The sequence below is a fragment of the Ambystoma mexicanum genome, chromosome 6q (genome assembly GCF_040938575.1).
Source record: "Ambystoma mexicanum isolate Mex_15411 chromosome 6q, UKY_AmexF1_1, whole genome shotgun sequence".
Taxonomy (NCBI): domain Eukaryota; kingdom Metazoa; phylum Chordata; class Amphibia; order Caudata; family Ambystomatidae; genus Ambystoma; species Ambystoma mexicanum.
In genome coordinates, this window is record NC_090937.1 from 1,175,620,854 (window position 1) to 1,175,636,719 (window position 15,866).

The 15,866-nt window shown below is 43.8% G+C and overlaps 1 protein-coding gene across 1 annotated transcript in view; it reads right to left on the reverse strand.

The window, feature by feature from the left end:
• WDR19 (WD repeat domain 19) overlaps window positions 1-15,866 on the reverse strand; it is a 2,828,275-nt gene that overhangs the window by 704,149 nt on the left and 2,108,260 nt on the right. Inside the window, exon 27 of the mRNA XM_069631788.1 lies at window positions 14,809-14,921. Coding sequence (XP_069487889.1) covers window positions 14,809-14,921 — 113 coding nt within the window. The remainder of the gene's footprint in view (window positions 1-14,808; window positions 14,922-15,866) is intronic.

Below are 15,866 nucleotides of genomic sequence, written 5' to 3' on the forward strand. Positions count from 1 at the left end.
ACCAATGGGGTGATAATTACAATGAGGATGTAAGCAATACACTTGGTTTAACCTTCTAGTGGAGCATATACAAAACACCAGGGAATCAGAGCACTTTTTGATTTAGAAAGATAGCACTGAAGTTAGGATTTCCCCCTGCAATGTTCCCTCAACCCACAAATAATCAATTCTGATGGATAGAAAGGCACAGCAGGTAATCAGGAATACGATGCAGAAAAAGGAATCCAAATCTGACCTTCCCTCACCGAATAAGAGTGGAAAACGGATTTTAAACCCCTTGCAATGTTATGAAATGACACTCGGAAATGGACAAATAATTAATGTGCGGTTAAAACTCTAAGGTAAATACAATTTCTCACTAAAGCAACAATGCATAGACACTGACAATCATCAGCAATGGATTACAAAGAGCATACAATTGAAAACGGAGTAGAAAGTTAAAACATGTTGCAGCAAAATGACATGTGTAAAAGTTGCATTTCCTTTAAATTTCCGTGTAAATTCACCCAAACGGTTTTTAATAAAAACGGGTGAAATACTCTGATTTGGAGTGTGGTTTTTGGGCTGGGGTATAGGTATATATCACAGGTACAACATAAAGGTGAAAATAGGTCTCTAGCTGTAGAATCGAGAGAGATTTGGAAGGTAGAGTGAGGTTCGTTTTTAGGAAAATATACCAGTGAAAAAGAGAAATCGGTTGTTAAAAGTGAAAGGCAAAGTTTACTTAAACTAGATTTGATGGCTAAGAAAAGAGGAACGCAACCCGTGAATATAAAAGTTATGCTGCAGTTGTAACCCTTCACGCATTGTGCCCCTTTTCTTGAGGGAAAGTTAATTTATTTAATCAAAATATTGCTAATGACTTTATGATCTATGCAAGACAGGAATGAAGAGGAAAGTGGCGCTAACGCTTGGAGATCAAGGGCAAGAACACAGAGAATTCTGACAGTTTTAACAAGTTACCAGGATAAGTATAGGATGGCTTAGAGATTGGGATAAGGACAAATGCAGACAAAATAGACTATGGATTTCTATGGGGTAGGGATTATACTTACAGTCCACTTTTAGTTTGGGATTTTTGGACCGTCAAGGGTTCTGGTCACTACACGGCAACATGCCTGGCCAAAGACAGCTGGGCAAAAGACAGCTGGGCAGGTCGGGTCGCCGTATGGTTACTCTGGTCACTGGATGGCACAGGTACCTCTGGATGCAGTTAGTGGGCAAGCAGTTAGTGGGCAGCAAGCCCAGCTGGTTCAGGATGCGTCCCAAAGAATACCACAGCTTTACCCCTTTTTAATGGGAGAATAGTGGGTTGATTCTGGATCAAGGGCCTTGCTGGGAAAAGGATCAGCACTGTTTGGGTTTTGCAGTGGGCCCTAGAGTAGGGTCAGCAATGCTTTGACCTTGTAGTTGGGATCTGGACTCAGCAGGATGAATTAAACAGGAACGCCGGCGCAGGAAAATCAGGAAGAGTGTCTGTCTTGTCAGGGACTCTTATTTATAATACAAAGTGACATCATCCATGTATATGGCTGGGCAGGTTTAGCTAAGCACACCTCTAACTGACGGGATTGGTCATGGGTGCTAGTCTCGCTCTCAACTGTTTGGATTTCAAAGTAGGAGGGCAGATTTATGGTGTGAGTTTACAATGTTCAAAAAACCTCCCACAGTTATTTTAGCCAAAATCTGATTTTGCCACAAACGGTGCATTTATACAGTTGAAATCTCTTAGCAAATTATATACATAGGTTACATATTTAGTGTAGAGCGTAGCACTCCAACTCTGCAATCCGTGCAACATTGTTTCGCCCTTCTAATACTTTTTGGAAATTTTGAGTATGAGTGCTTCGCATCATGGATACTTTCCTTGTAATCCTCGATTCTTTGCCATTTCCATTCCCAAAGGGTCAATGAATTCTACCATGTCTTAAATGAAAGCCCAAAAAAAATCAATTTAAACTGCGAAATTTTTACATTGTTACAAAGTCTTGCTGGAGAGATAAAAGACTTTACATTTTTATTCATTAATAGTCTTTGGAAGCAAATGACAGTCCTTTGTCTGTCACTGGGCCATTTATTTCTTACTTCAGCTGCCACCAACTCATTTCCTCCAGAGCAAGGTGGGGGTTTCCCATCTGGATTGAAGGTTTACTGCCCCACCCCACTTAACACTTCCTTTTCCTGGAGGTCCCATTGTCCGTGGGTTCAGCCTAGACTAGATTCTGCCCAACCTAATAATTATCACTGGGGTTTTAGTATCTGCTGAGAGAGGCCCTTTTGTTGGTAGCATCCCCCCCAAGCAGAAACCTATTTTTCTTTTGGAACTTGCAAAATCCAGCCAATATGGTTTACCAGTTTTACTTTCTTATATTTGGTCCTGAATTAAACAAGCCAGTTGAATAAAATAACCCATGTGTGTATCTTCCCCAGCAACAAACCCCTTCACATTGCTAGATAATGACAGGCTTTCATTCAACAGTTTACTTTTAAACCTGGCTTTTTTCTCCCTGAGTCTGCAACGCTCATTTTACATGTGTGGTGAAAAGCTTTTCTTTTTTGTAAATTCGGTTTTGCATCTCCCTCTGGATTCCCACACTGTCTTGCAGCTATAGTTGTTTCCTTGTATGCAGGAGTTTTGTTTGAAGCACAGATGTATTGAAATTGACATGGCTCAGATAGCTGGAGTTTCTTTGAACTACTGAGCTTTGATACATTGTAAAGAAAATGAACGCGTTTTCCCGTGCTGGAAAAGTGAAGCTCTTTGTTGATTTTTCTCAGAGTTGATTTGGCAGGGCCTGTCATTCAGAAATCATGCCTGGTTTTGCTGAAGCACAATGAGATATACTGGCCATGGCAGGGCCTTATTAATCACAGTGGTTTAAGGAGAAACAGATGGAAATAGCGTCAGAGCATCATTTATTTTAAAGGTGAAAAAGTTTCCTTTTTAATGGGGATTTTGGGCTTTCAGCAAAGCAGTGCTGCCTTTTCACTTTATTCCATCTGTATATGTCAGAACACACTGGCACGCTCCCTCAGTGTGTCCCCTTGTTCCATCCTGCCCAATGTATGATTGGCAAGACGGTGCAGGCATCTTTTTGTTGATGCAAAACACCGTTTTAAGGGCATGGTGCTCACAGGAGCCAGCGCCACTATTTTGCTGTTTCTGCGCAAATGCAGCTTGGTTTTGGCGAAATTCTGTTCAGTGGGTCAATGTAGCCACAATCTTAAGTGGTGCAGAATCAAGTAGTAATTACAATGATCTATCCACATCTAACACAGTGGCCAGTACATTATTCACCCATCCCAAGAATTGTATTGAAGACTCATTAGTCAGAAGAATATGCAAGAATAGAGCGAAAACTCTGTAGGTAATCTGATCTTCCAAAGGGACCAATTCAGCTCAACCACTGGTGAATAAATGCCTAGGTCATACATTAGAGCCGGTAACACCTTGGCCCTATAGTAGCTTACTGCTGTTAATAAGGAGAATGTCCACAGTTTCCACACAATACTCCTTGGTTCCTCCACAAAGATGTTACATTTCTGTTTTCATGGAGCTGCAGCTACTACTGAGAAAAAGGAGGGGGATGCAGTCTGGGAAGTCTTCGCTCCACAACCTCTTGGAGTGCTTGCACATCATCTTTGTCCTGGTCTCTGCAGAGACCAACCTTTTCCCCTTTGATTAAAGGAAGAGTAGTAACGAAAGAATCGTCCTCTCCATCTCTGCAATGGGAGATATTTTCTTTGTTGGTGGATAGCTGTTCCTAAAGACTTTGCCGTAGCCTTGGAAGCCTGCAATTTCTCAAGGCTGTGATCCGCCTTGGAGCCAGATAAATTGGACCCATCAAAAGGCCTATCCAGAAGTCTTGACTAGGCATCGGGGGCAAAACCAGATTTGCAAACCACTGGATCCCATGCATCTGCCTACGCAGGCTGATGTGTCTAATCCAGATTGCGGGGATTGGGATGAAGCCTCCTTCCTGTCATTAATAAGATTGTTAAATCCCTTGCTCATAACCTCTTCTGGAATGTTGTCAGCTGCTTGTGCAATCAAATTCCATAATGTTTAGCTTTACTTGGCTAACGCACATGATGCGTTAATAGCTTTGAAAGTCATACTTCCTGCAGAAAAAGAAACGTTTTGCTAAGGCGTTATATCGCTTATCGTCCCTGTCTTGATTGGATGGTAGGATAAGCTGCAGCTAAGGATGTGGAAGTAGCAGCCTGTACCACTAAGCTTTCTGGTGTAGGGTGCTTAGACTAAAAAAATCAGGGTCCACTGAAGAGGGTTTATTTTTTTAAATAACTTATTTACTGCAGGAGTGGTATCTGTTTTTTCTCTAGATTTCCATGAGTGGGTTCTTTAGTGCTGTATGAAATGGCAGCAAAGGCTCCTTAGGGGGACCCTCATCTAGGATTTCGTGAGGTCATCTTGGGTAATGTCCTTTGCCGGATGACCCCATCTAAATTATTCAATGACCCTGTTCATCACAGTCCTGTAGGCTGCACTCGGGTGAGAATGTATGTCAGAGGTATTAAACTCAACTTCTGTGGAAGTCTCAAGTACACTGACGTCTTTTAGGCAGGAGAATAGGTCTTACATCTGTGATTTCTCCAAAATAAGTTCATGTGGGATATTCAGAGCCCCAGTATGCTCATACCCAAAGGGAACCATGTTTCCCTCTTCTTCATCCTCTTAAAAAAGGGAACCGAAAGACAAAGAATGTAGTCTTTGACTATTGTTCCTATCTCAATATCAACTCTGAGGTCAACGTCGAAGGTCCCTGTTAGGGAGAATTCTCTTCAAAGGCTAATTTCCCTTACCTATAGAGTCCCCCAGCAGCTTTGCTGGATTCAAAGGGTTTATTTTTCTCTCCTGCTAAGAGTGAGACCATTTTTTCCCACTCTTAGACAGATAGCTAGTGTGTGTTTTATGGTATCTTGTTTGCTTATGGTCTATGGGGTTTTTCTCACCTTCATAGGAATCATCTTTTTAATATGTGTGGTATAAACAGTGCAAACTCTATTTTCACAGGGGCCATTGTGTGGAAGCTGCCCTTAACCACTCACCAACTCGGCACTGCGAGCTGCTGTAGGCTCTTGACGCAACGCGACAACAACGCGCTTCCTGGAGGAGGCGCGGCATCACCAGCACATGACTTGATCACGTGACCTCAGGATCCTTCAAAGGCCAGACGCTGCCGCCCGCATTGTGCGACTAAAACAGTGCAAACTCTATTTTCAGAGGAGTCGTGTGGAAGCTGCCCTTAACCACTCACCAACTCGGCAATGCGAGCTGCTGTAGGCTCTTGCCGCAACGCGACACGAACGCGCTTCCTGGAGGAGGCGCGGCATCACCAGCACGTGACTTGATCACGTGACCTCAGGATCCTTTAAAGGCCAGACGCTACCGCCCTTGCGGCGTTAAGCCCGAGGGAGTAAAGCCCACCGGCTGTTGTGCGGCTGTTTGGCGCTGGGGGAGCTGCAACTGCAGCAAGGACAGACAATACGATGACGACGACGAAGGAGGGCTCACAGACTCGCCAGAAATCATTGCTCTGCAGAAGAAAAGCGTTGTTAAGTTTTCCAAAGGAGTAAGCCCTACTCCCCCGGTGGAGTTAAAAGCACATAAAGATCTAATTGAGATTGCCATTGAGAACGGCTTGGAGGTGGTTACTTGTTTGGGCAAAGGCTTGGTGCCGTCACTAGCCGCTCTAGCCCAAACAACGTTGGGCCCACCCAGAATGCTGAGAGACTGTTCTAGCAATACATGTAATCAAAGGGCAAGCCCCGACATCAGCACTGTGGAATTGGCTCGGGATTTTTCTCCTTCAGTGTATGTTGATGCGTGTGAAATTGTGCAGACATCGCGATTCGAATTAACGGACTCTGAATTGATGGGAACCATCCTACCAATTGTCCTAACGCAGGAAATGGAGCGGTTTGAATCCCTGCTGTGAAACATTTACTCTGCTGAAAAACCTGGAAAGGCTGACGCCTCCCCTCTTCTTTCTTCACCAGTTGGAGGCGCGATTATTCAAGACGCTCCTGGCTCCACAAACGACAAACGAAAGGAACCAAATCGGAACATGGACCCTGGCGAGGGGGCGCTTCCAGATTCGCGTCCAGTATCAGTGCCAGTAATAGAGCAAAACTCTACTGATCTTTCTGTTCGTGAAGCTCGACTGACTGCTCGTTTGAAAGCAGACTTTTTAGCCACCTATGAACGTCTGAATGCCAGTTTTCTGAAAAATCACTCCACAAAAAAAAATTAGTCTAAAAATCAGAAAAAACGACGTTCTGCGAGCGAAAAAAATATCTTTTCTGAAAGACCCGAAACTTCGTTGCTGTCCAGTTCAAACGATTCCGCCCATCAATCGTCATGTGAGAATTTTGAACTATCTGGTACAGACGAAGTCGAAAAAAGAGCTGTAACGTGTATTCCACCTGCAGACGACTTGCTTAGAAAGAAAAACGCATTTTCCAAGATGGCAAAAACTGCCCAGGAAGCGACAAAAACGGATCAACCAGCTAAAAGCTCTATGTCTACCGCGGCAGGAATCCAAATACACAACAACGTATTGGCCGCAACATCAATTGCATTACTTCCATTCATGAAGTTGTATGAATCTATACATGATGCAGTAACCGATCAAATGACCTTGCTGGTAGACATAAATGCAAAAATGAGAAGTCTAGAAACTTTCTCGAAGGCAATTGATGCTAGATTGGATATTGAAGCTGAAAACTCCTCAAAATGGCAATCCAGACTAAGTGACTTAGCCCGCCAGTCAAATAGTGACAATTCCGCATTAATGGATGCTGTAATTGAGTGTACAAAGTGGATGCGTCATAACACACCCACTTTCACGAGTCCAGTTTGTGAATATGTTCATGCTCCAAACTGTCAAATTAACTTGTCTAAGGATCAACCCTCGGAGGCCGGCCAGGTATTCCAGAAGCACCTGATGACCCTGGGTGGCCCTGCATGCAGTACCTCGGCGGGATGCGCTAATGTTAAAAAAGGAGCCCCTCTTGTGCAGGCTCAGCATGCAGTGGCGAGCTCTAAGAATAACTGTTGGGGCCAACACTCACACTCTGCAGCAAGCACCTCCAGTGATTGTTGGAGAAGGCGTTGCCCCGTCTGCCACGCTTGATGTGGTTATCCAAGCAGATAAAGTTGCAGAGGTACAAGAACAAATAAACTTAACGGAAAAACTTTCCTTTGGTATTTTCAAAACACCTACAGGGCTGGCGAAAGAGAATGAAAAACAAACCCTGCAACAAAAGTCCTGTGGCACAAAAGGTGCTCCAAATCTCATAACTCGGAAACAAGTAGCCAAACGTGCCCGTACATCTTATAAGAAAAAATTAATTCGAAACTTATCAACTCCGTCGTCCCTTACCCCATTTAAGCGGCCGGAGAAAGGATTGGACGGACAATTAAAACCTAAATAGGCTCTGGTGAAAAAGTTACCATCCCAGCCAAATGCCAAAAGAGCTAGAAAAGCTTCTAGTAGCGACAATGATTCAAGTTCTGATGTATCATTGAAGTTATGCGAGTATTCAACATACTCTATAGACGACGACGACATCGACGACAGTGTTGGCACTGTAGCAGTACCAAAGTCAATTGCCGAAAGACCTGGTAAAGAACTCATGAAGCGGCCGACTGAGTCAAATATGAATGCGACCAGCCCTGGCGTGCAAGTAACCACGAAAGTCGTAAGGGCTCCTTCCATATCGATTGCCACCAAAGAGAGCTTAGGGGTAAACGCGATTAAAGGAAGGGCGGAAGCTGTCCCATTTCCCCTGTGGGGTAAATTAAATCCAAAACTAACAAGTGCACAAATTGAAAAATTTGATAACAAAGTAAACATGTCCGGCAAAAATCGTTCTGACAGTACACGTAAAGGCATATGGAAAATCCAAATCAAAAATGTCTTGCCAGAACAGAAAGAGGTAAATTTAAATCGAAACAACATTCTGAACCTGCTACAGTGTATCGCAACGCTGCGGGCAATAAAATCGGAAGACATAGCAGTTGTTGAATACATGTCTGAGGATTTTTCGGACTGGGTAAATTTACATCTACACTCTCGTGCTCTCAAGACGGCCATACTAGATGCCGCGGACGACCTCTTGTTCTTCGGCTTCGAAGTAATAAGTGTTGATGCTTGTGATGAGGTTAGTCCACACTTATCACCAGTGGAACAAACCGAAAAAGAAAAAAGAAGGAAAGTTCTGTGGGACCATATGAGCATTAAACACACACCCTGTACAAAAACTGCAAAACAACAGGACTATTAGCAAAGAGCGGACAGCAGAGAAGAAAATAACCAGCTGCTATCCTGGAACACTCGTGGCTTTAAACATCTGTTTGATGGAAAGTGGCAATTCCCGATGGACTTGTCAATTATATGTTTACAGGAAACATGGCTGCGCGAGTGCCCTGGTTGTGATGGGGTACACAGTCCTTCTGAATCCTGCTGGAAAAAACCTTTTCGGTCGTCCCTTCGCTGGCCTGGTTACAATGATCAAGAATAATAATAATTGGACGATCATATCCTCTGTAAATCTGAACATGTTCGTACAAGTAACAAAGATTCAGATTAAACGTCCTTCTCCATTCAGGAATCAAGTGTTATTGATTGTCAACATCTACTGGAATACTGCAATGATCTCGCAATCAAAGTTCATTGGAGCCGTACTGTCGGAGGTTGATAAGTGTCTTCTAGCAGATGAGGATCCAGAAATTATAATATGTGGTGATTTCAACTATGCCTGGTTAAATATGCCAACAACTAAATGCGATGAAGATGGTATAATGATTAATGGTAAATTGCAGGATTGAGGTGTCAGATGGATAAAAGAAATGGCATTGAGAGAGTGCTCAATGCTGAACGGAGCAACCCGTGGTGATATTCCTCCAGGCTTTACTTGGAAACGAGGCGTGAGCAAAAAGACCCTTGATTACATTTGGGTGTCCAAAAAATTGTTAGCAACAGTCTCTTCATTTGAAATAAAACAGACTGACAAGAGTGACCACGATGCAATGTTGTTAAGCTGGGAAAAAGCAACAAAATCAGCCTCATTCAAGTATCTTGAGAGCGTAACAATAAATAACGGAGCGAACAGATTGCGCATGAGTGCACCTCAGTTGCTAATGCTGACAAACAACCTTGAGAAAGCGCCCTCAATAACTTCAAGGATTAATTATCCCTTGTTAATACACTACTTTAAAGGGAGGAATATAATCCACAAAGGGTTTGCAACTGAAGTAAAACATCCTTTCAATGCAACCATAAGTCAGGAAAAGAAAAAGCTACGGGATGATATAAGGCTCCTGAAAAAAGTCGATCCTGGAAGTGCTCCCACCAAAATAAAATCTAGACGCCAGAAATATCGTAACTGGATTAAATCCTTTAATTTTTTGCGAATGCAGTCTCAAGCTGAACAGATGTTAAAATTGATTATTTTGAATGACAGCAGACACATTTGGGAGATAATCAACACTGGTAGCTTGAATCACACCTATTCAATGGCGAATGGTGTGAACGGGGCCAGCTGGGTCGCTCACTGTTCCGCTGTCTTTGATGACTTCAACTGCATTGTGGTACCCTCGACATCAACAACCACTGCAAGATGGAATGTAGAAGATTCTGCAGAAGACATCGAATTGGCAATCACGAAGTTAAAGGCTTCTAGGGCTGCAGGCCCCGATGGTATCTCAAATGTGATGCTAAAATCCCATAAGTCTCTATGGGCCAATATGATGAGATCTCTGTTTGAACGAATTTCGCGTGAAAAAATCCTGCCGGCTTCATGGTTAAGGGCAGTGGTGGTTCCAATATTCAAAAGGGGCAATCGAGACGATCCTAACAACTATCGCCCGATTGCCCTTTTGGACACAATCGGTAAGGTCTTTGGTGCCTTTTTGCAAAAGCGGCTGTCTAATTGGGCAACTGAGATTGCCGTGAGCGATCCCAGGCAAACACGATTTACCAAAGGAGTTGGAGTTGAATTAAATCTGGTCCTCCTAAACTGTTTAAAACTCGATGCCCTGAAGAGAAAGAAAATGCTGTACCTTACATTCATAGACCTGAGCCAGGCATTTGACAGCATAAATCGTAATCTCCTATGGAAAAAACTAAATTACTGGAATTGCCCAAGTGACTTGCTGGAGCCCTTGATTGCCCTCCACTCAAATACGTCCTTTAGAGTAAGGTTAAATCAGCAGGGTGATTTGTCAGATGAAATAGCCACAAAAAGGGGTGTGAAGCAAGGTTGCCCGCTTGCTGCCCTACTTTTCAAACTTTTCATTTCAGACTTATCCCTGGCATTTAAAGATCAAAGGATTTTTCCGCCGTTAGTAAATGGGCAACAAATAAGCTGAGTCATCTACGCTGACGACATCGTTCTCATGGACTCTACTCCAGTTGGGCTTCAGAGACTGCTGAATGCGCTTCAAAACTATTGCCTGCAAAACGACTTACAAATCAACTCCAAAAAGTCGAAGATAATAGTGATTGGACGTGGTTCTCAAGCAGGTTCTCGTAAATTTTGCTGGCAAATAATGGATAAACGACTAGAGACATCGAATAGCATCAGATATCTAGGAGTGCAATTTAATAATTCTATTCGTGAGTGGGACTGGACACAAGACTTGGTGGCCCGTATGCAAATGTTTGCATTGCAAGGTGCCAAACTGCATGCAGCATATGGCAAATTTTCTTTTAAGCGAATTCTAACATTCTACCTGCAAAAAGTGACGCCTGCAATAACATTTGGGAGTGAATCTGGCTGGAATATCCCTCAGGTTTTGTGGAACAAACTGGAGGGAAATTTCTGGCGAAAAGTTCTAAGGCTGCCAAAAAATTCTGCAATGACAGCGATACGTTACGAGTTATGCATTGATTCACTCTACGGTACTGTGCTGTGGAAATCCATCTCCACTCTGAGAAAAATTATGCTGGAACATACTTCAACACCATATGAAATTTTGCATACAGTTTCAGAGCATCCGTCTGCTGGTTTGGTAAATAAGTGGAAAGCCAAGCTGGTTTGCATATTACATAATGCCGATGTTTCTCTCGAGAACGTAATCTTGCGACCGCAAGTGGCAAAAAAGAAATTGCGCCAACAAAATTGGATACTAAATGAGGAGGCTAAAAACAAATTGGCTTCTTCCTTAGACCTTGGAAGCGCCTTGAATAGATTGGACATTTTGCCAAAGTACCTAGATAGATTTCCATCAAGCTATCACAGGAACATGTTCCTACGATTACGCCTCAATCTCTATAAAACCAAGGAGATCCTTGCACTGAGGCGTGATGTATCTGAACAGGACGCTCGATGTCGGTTCTGTAACCAAGCGACAGAATCATTACGGCACTTAATCACTGCCTGTGAGGCGATTGCTGTTCAGCGCAACCAGCATTTAGCCCACCTTGCTCCCTTTCTTGGTGTTGTTATTTGATTGGTGGCATCAACACTCAGTTAATTTGTGCAATCATAAACTTTTTGGACGCCTTGAACTTATCCAATTTGGAGGGCCTGATCTGAGGGACGAGGATCCTTTTGGTTCTGTGATTGAGGTTGTTCTAGAACCTAGGAGATTTGTAACCTGTAATTTAAAGTTGTCTTTCTTTTGTACAAACTGATGTTACATTAAAATATAAAAAAAGAAATAAAAAAAAAATATGTGTGGTACACAGCACCCTCCGTGCTGTACCACAAGGGCGACCCCCAAACATAGACTCCATACCCTGGGACTGACTACCGTCTCCCAGGGCATGTAAAGTTACCATTGACATTACTAGTCAATAGTTATGAAAAAAAACCAGTACAACCCATCTTACTATGGAGGTACTGGGAAGGGTTAATAGTTTTTCCCTAGTGTTCATTTTCGAGGGGGTACCGTACAGTTCCTCTCTCAAAAGTTTCTGGCTGGTGGCAGTGGTTACTACCATAAATATTCGACCGCGAATAGTTCCCTATGGGATTTTCCCAATGTTCGAGGCTACCACTTTTACTGACAGCCTCCAACAAACCGCCGGTTTAATTTAATATTAACTTTACTCCGGTAGGTTTTTATTGCCAGAACTTTAATAATATTTCTTTCTCGTGTCTTTCTCTATAATCCTAACCCAGGTCGGGGATCCTTTGTTCGTCCTTTTGGCGGGCTTCTGCACAGAAGCCCTCCTCTCGGCGCCACTGACTTTGGGGTAGACAGGGCGTGTGGGAGGGGGGAATAGGCACTCTGGACAGGGAGGGGGAATAGGCACTCTGGACAGGGTTGCCTACACAGCCCAAATGGCACTCTGCCCCGATAGGCTGGGGGGTTCTCCCGTCAGGAGAGCCACCCCCTGTGTGAGTGACAGCTAGGCTGTCTGAATTGGGGTCTTGCTGCATAAATGCAGGGTCCTGAGGACTTCAGGACAAGACATCGCCACTAAGAAACCGAAGAGCAGAGAAGCCGAAGACATCTGCAATGACTGAACCACCGGTGAAGCCCTGCTGCAGATCCTCACCACTTTTCTCCAACGACTTGAGAAGATCTTCCTCTGCAAGAGTCTTCTTACCTTGAGCTGGTGGGGCCAACCAGTTCGCCAATCGCCTTCCAGGACCTGCCTTGGTCGAATCGCCAGTGCCCTGCAATCAGAGAACGGATAGCCAGGCATCCGTCCACCTTTTATTTGTTTTGGCAGCACCGCGGCTGGTTTCATCCCTGGGCAGTGCAGTAACTCGAACCTTCCTCCACGACGAGAGCCTCTCTTCCTCTGCTGGATCTCCCGAACTGCAGGACTGCCAGGAACTACTGCCACCGCAGGAGCCTCTTCCACTTTAAAGGTACATTGTTCCGCCAGGCCTCCCGTTGTCGTTTGGTATTTCTAAAGGTGTTTTAAATCCTTTACTTACCTTCTGGGCTGGCCGCCTTTTCGTCTAACATTATCTTTCTACGTCCTGCAACCGCCTTTTCAATCGTTTAACAAAGACTTGACTGCAGCTACTAGAACATTTTGAACCTAGGCACTTTGCCTTGTACCACTGGCTCTGGCACAGGCCTATTGACTTTGGCTGAATCTGTTACAACTGCCTTCTCTAGATTCTTTCTCTTCAAGAAATGTGTTGGTGCACCTGAAACTCTTATAACCACCTTTCCTTCCCCTATATGTATTGCTGAAATGCCATTTTGCTCAGTTTTCACTAAAGTACTGCCTTGCTTAACTTGTTCACAATCCAATTGGGAAGTGTGCTGGTGTGTTTAGGAGCCTAACCCTGTATAACTTGTTCTTTCCCTCCCTCTGAAGAAATTGTTAGAGTGCCATTTCTGCTTTCTTTTCACTGTGCTGTTTTGCTCAAACTTGTCTATAGTGATTTGTGTGTGAAAATCAGAGTGTGTAAAATAAATATATATATTCTTTTTGATACCAAGCTTTGGTCAGTGTTTCCTTGTTCCATAGTATTGTAGTCCTATTGTGTAAACCCTGAATACTGCTCATCTCCCTCTTGAGATAAGCCTGACTGCTTAGCCACAGCTACCAACTAAATCTTTGTGGTACAGACTGATACCAAAGGGGATTTCTTGCATATACCTGTAGTCTTAATCTTCTGTAGTGCTCCTTAAGGGAACTGCACAGGATTCTGCCTAACAGTCACTTTGACTTTGGCGGTTCCTTCACAGGGGATGTCGATGCAGCCTTTTGCATTAATGCTGACCCAGCAGTCAACGATAGTCGACATCACTCAGATAGCCATCTCGGACGCCTTCAGACTTGGGCTTTTAGGCGTGCGGGTGTAAGCCTTAACGGATTCCCTGACGGTCTTAGGAGGATACAGTGGGATCCACAGCCTTCTTTACTCTTTACTCTTTCAAGGGGTCAGCAGGAGCCACCTTCGGGAATACCTTCAACATTTTCATCCTAAAACTCTCCCATTCAGCCAATGAGGCAGTCTTTTGGGGGAAACGTACCTGGGGCCTGTCGGGCAAGGCATTAAACAAGGTAGATCGATGGCATTGCTTCTTATTCTTAGATGATGAAGAAACAGGACAAGAATCATTCCTGGATCTAGATCTTTTTGAGTGTTTCAATCTATCTTTTCTTGGGCCTTTCGGGGAATTTGTCTCTGCAGAACTCGCCAAACAAATCAACAAATACAACACGAGTCAAAGAAAAATGTGTCAAAGAAAAATGTTTTCACTGAGATCATGCTGTCCATGTGTAAAAATAGAACTGAGGTAAGGGGGTGCAGTGTGTGCTATATATATGATTATCAACGTCCCGTCCGGATGCAGGAACGATAGCCATCAAGGGACATTAACGCTGATGCTGCATAGCGCCCACAGCTAGCAACATTGTTTTCAGAATTTTGAGCCTGCTACGTTTTGACTACATTGAACAGGTGGTCTCCATGAGCCATATATTTGTAACTGCCACTAAGAAGGCCTCCGATTAGGTAAAGCAGAATCACTAGCAGAGAAAGTAAGGCAGTTGCCAAGAAGTCCTACCCCTGGCAATCCCATATTGACATCCATAAGAGATCTTTTGTTCCCAGGCATTTTGGGAGGCCATACTGCAGAAGAACCACTCAGTAAAATGTAGTGAAGAAAGCAAAACGCCATCAGAGTTCAAATGGAAGAATAACAACAACTGAAAAAGGAAATACTCAGAACACCACTGATTTTATATAGTTAGAAAACAAAAAAGATGAAAATACTACAAAAGCTCCCGATTGTGTGTTTAACTACTTAGAACAGAAAAGAGGTTTCCTCAAGTACATGCATACGATTATAGGCATACTTACTCGAGCATGCTGACCACATAGCAAAAAGAACTTGCCAGCTTGAAAATGTTTCTTTTCCCCCTCAAAGTAAAGCGCAATACTCTGGTAGTCTTCATTGGTGGTGTTTTCAGAACCTGCAACAAATGTAAATTGGACACTAAGTTATCGGAACAATCATTCAACAGACGGTAACGTGCCTTTTGACAATAAAAACTGAGATAATGGCAAATATCTGCTTTAGGTGTATATTTCCATAACTATGGGCCTCATTACGGGTCTGCCGGTCTGGAAATAAGGGTGCCGATAGCAACGCACCAGCACCCTTTCCAGGCTGAAAGACAACTCTGCTTTCCTGGGCCTGTACACCCGGCAGGTCTGACCTGCCGGGCACAATGGCCCCGGAAAGCAGAGTTGTCACGGAAGCACAGGCACCATTAGAAACGGTGCCGGTACTTTGGTGAACCCATTCCCGTGGAGTCCTATGGGACTTGACAGGAATGAGAACTTCCCGATTCCGTTGCCCGATATCCCAGGCCACTGGGACTTGCAATGTCCCAGTGGCACTGGGATTTCAGGCAGCGGATTCAGTGTTACGGGGACGGTGGCAACCCGCCGGTAGCACTGGCGGTTTACTGCTGTCCTCGTAGTGAGACCCTATGTATTTAGTTGTGAATTGAACTAGGAATTATTACAACTAAATTACTACCTAACCCTAATATGAAAAATGAACTACTGAGAGATATCTATAAGTATAAACCAGCAATCTGTATCCTAGAAGCATGAAATATCAATGTCAAATTTCTTTTATAAAATGAAAATAACTTTACACTAACAACCAGATACAATTAAAACAGTAACTATAAAAAAAACGAAAACATTGTTCCCTATCACCCAGTGAGAAACCTGGCGGCACTCCCATGCCTACTCCCCAGAGATCCTCTGCTCAGATGGCAATGGAAGGGCCATCGCTTTCGGATCACGAACCTGGGGGTGGACAAGCGAGGGAGGATCATCTGAGTGGAGGGTCTTCGGGGATTGGGGATGGAATTCCCTTTTCTTGAAACCAACCTCCCCTACAA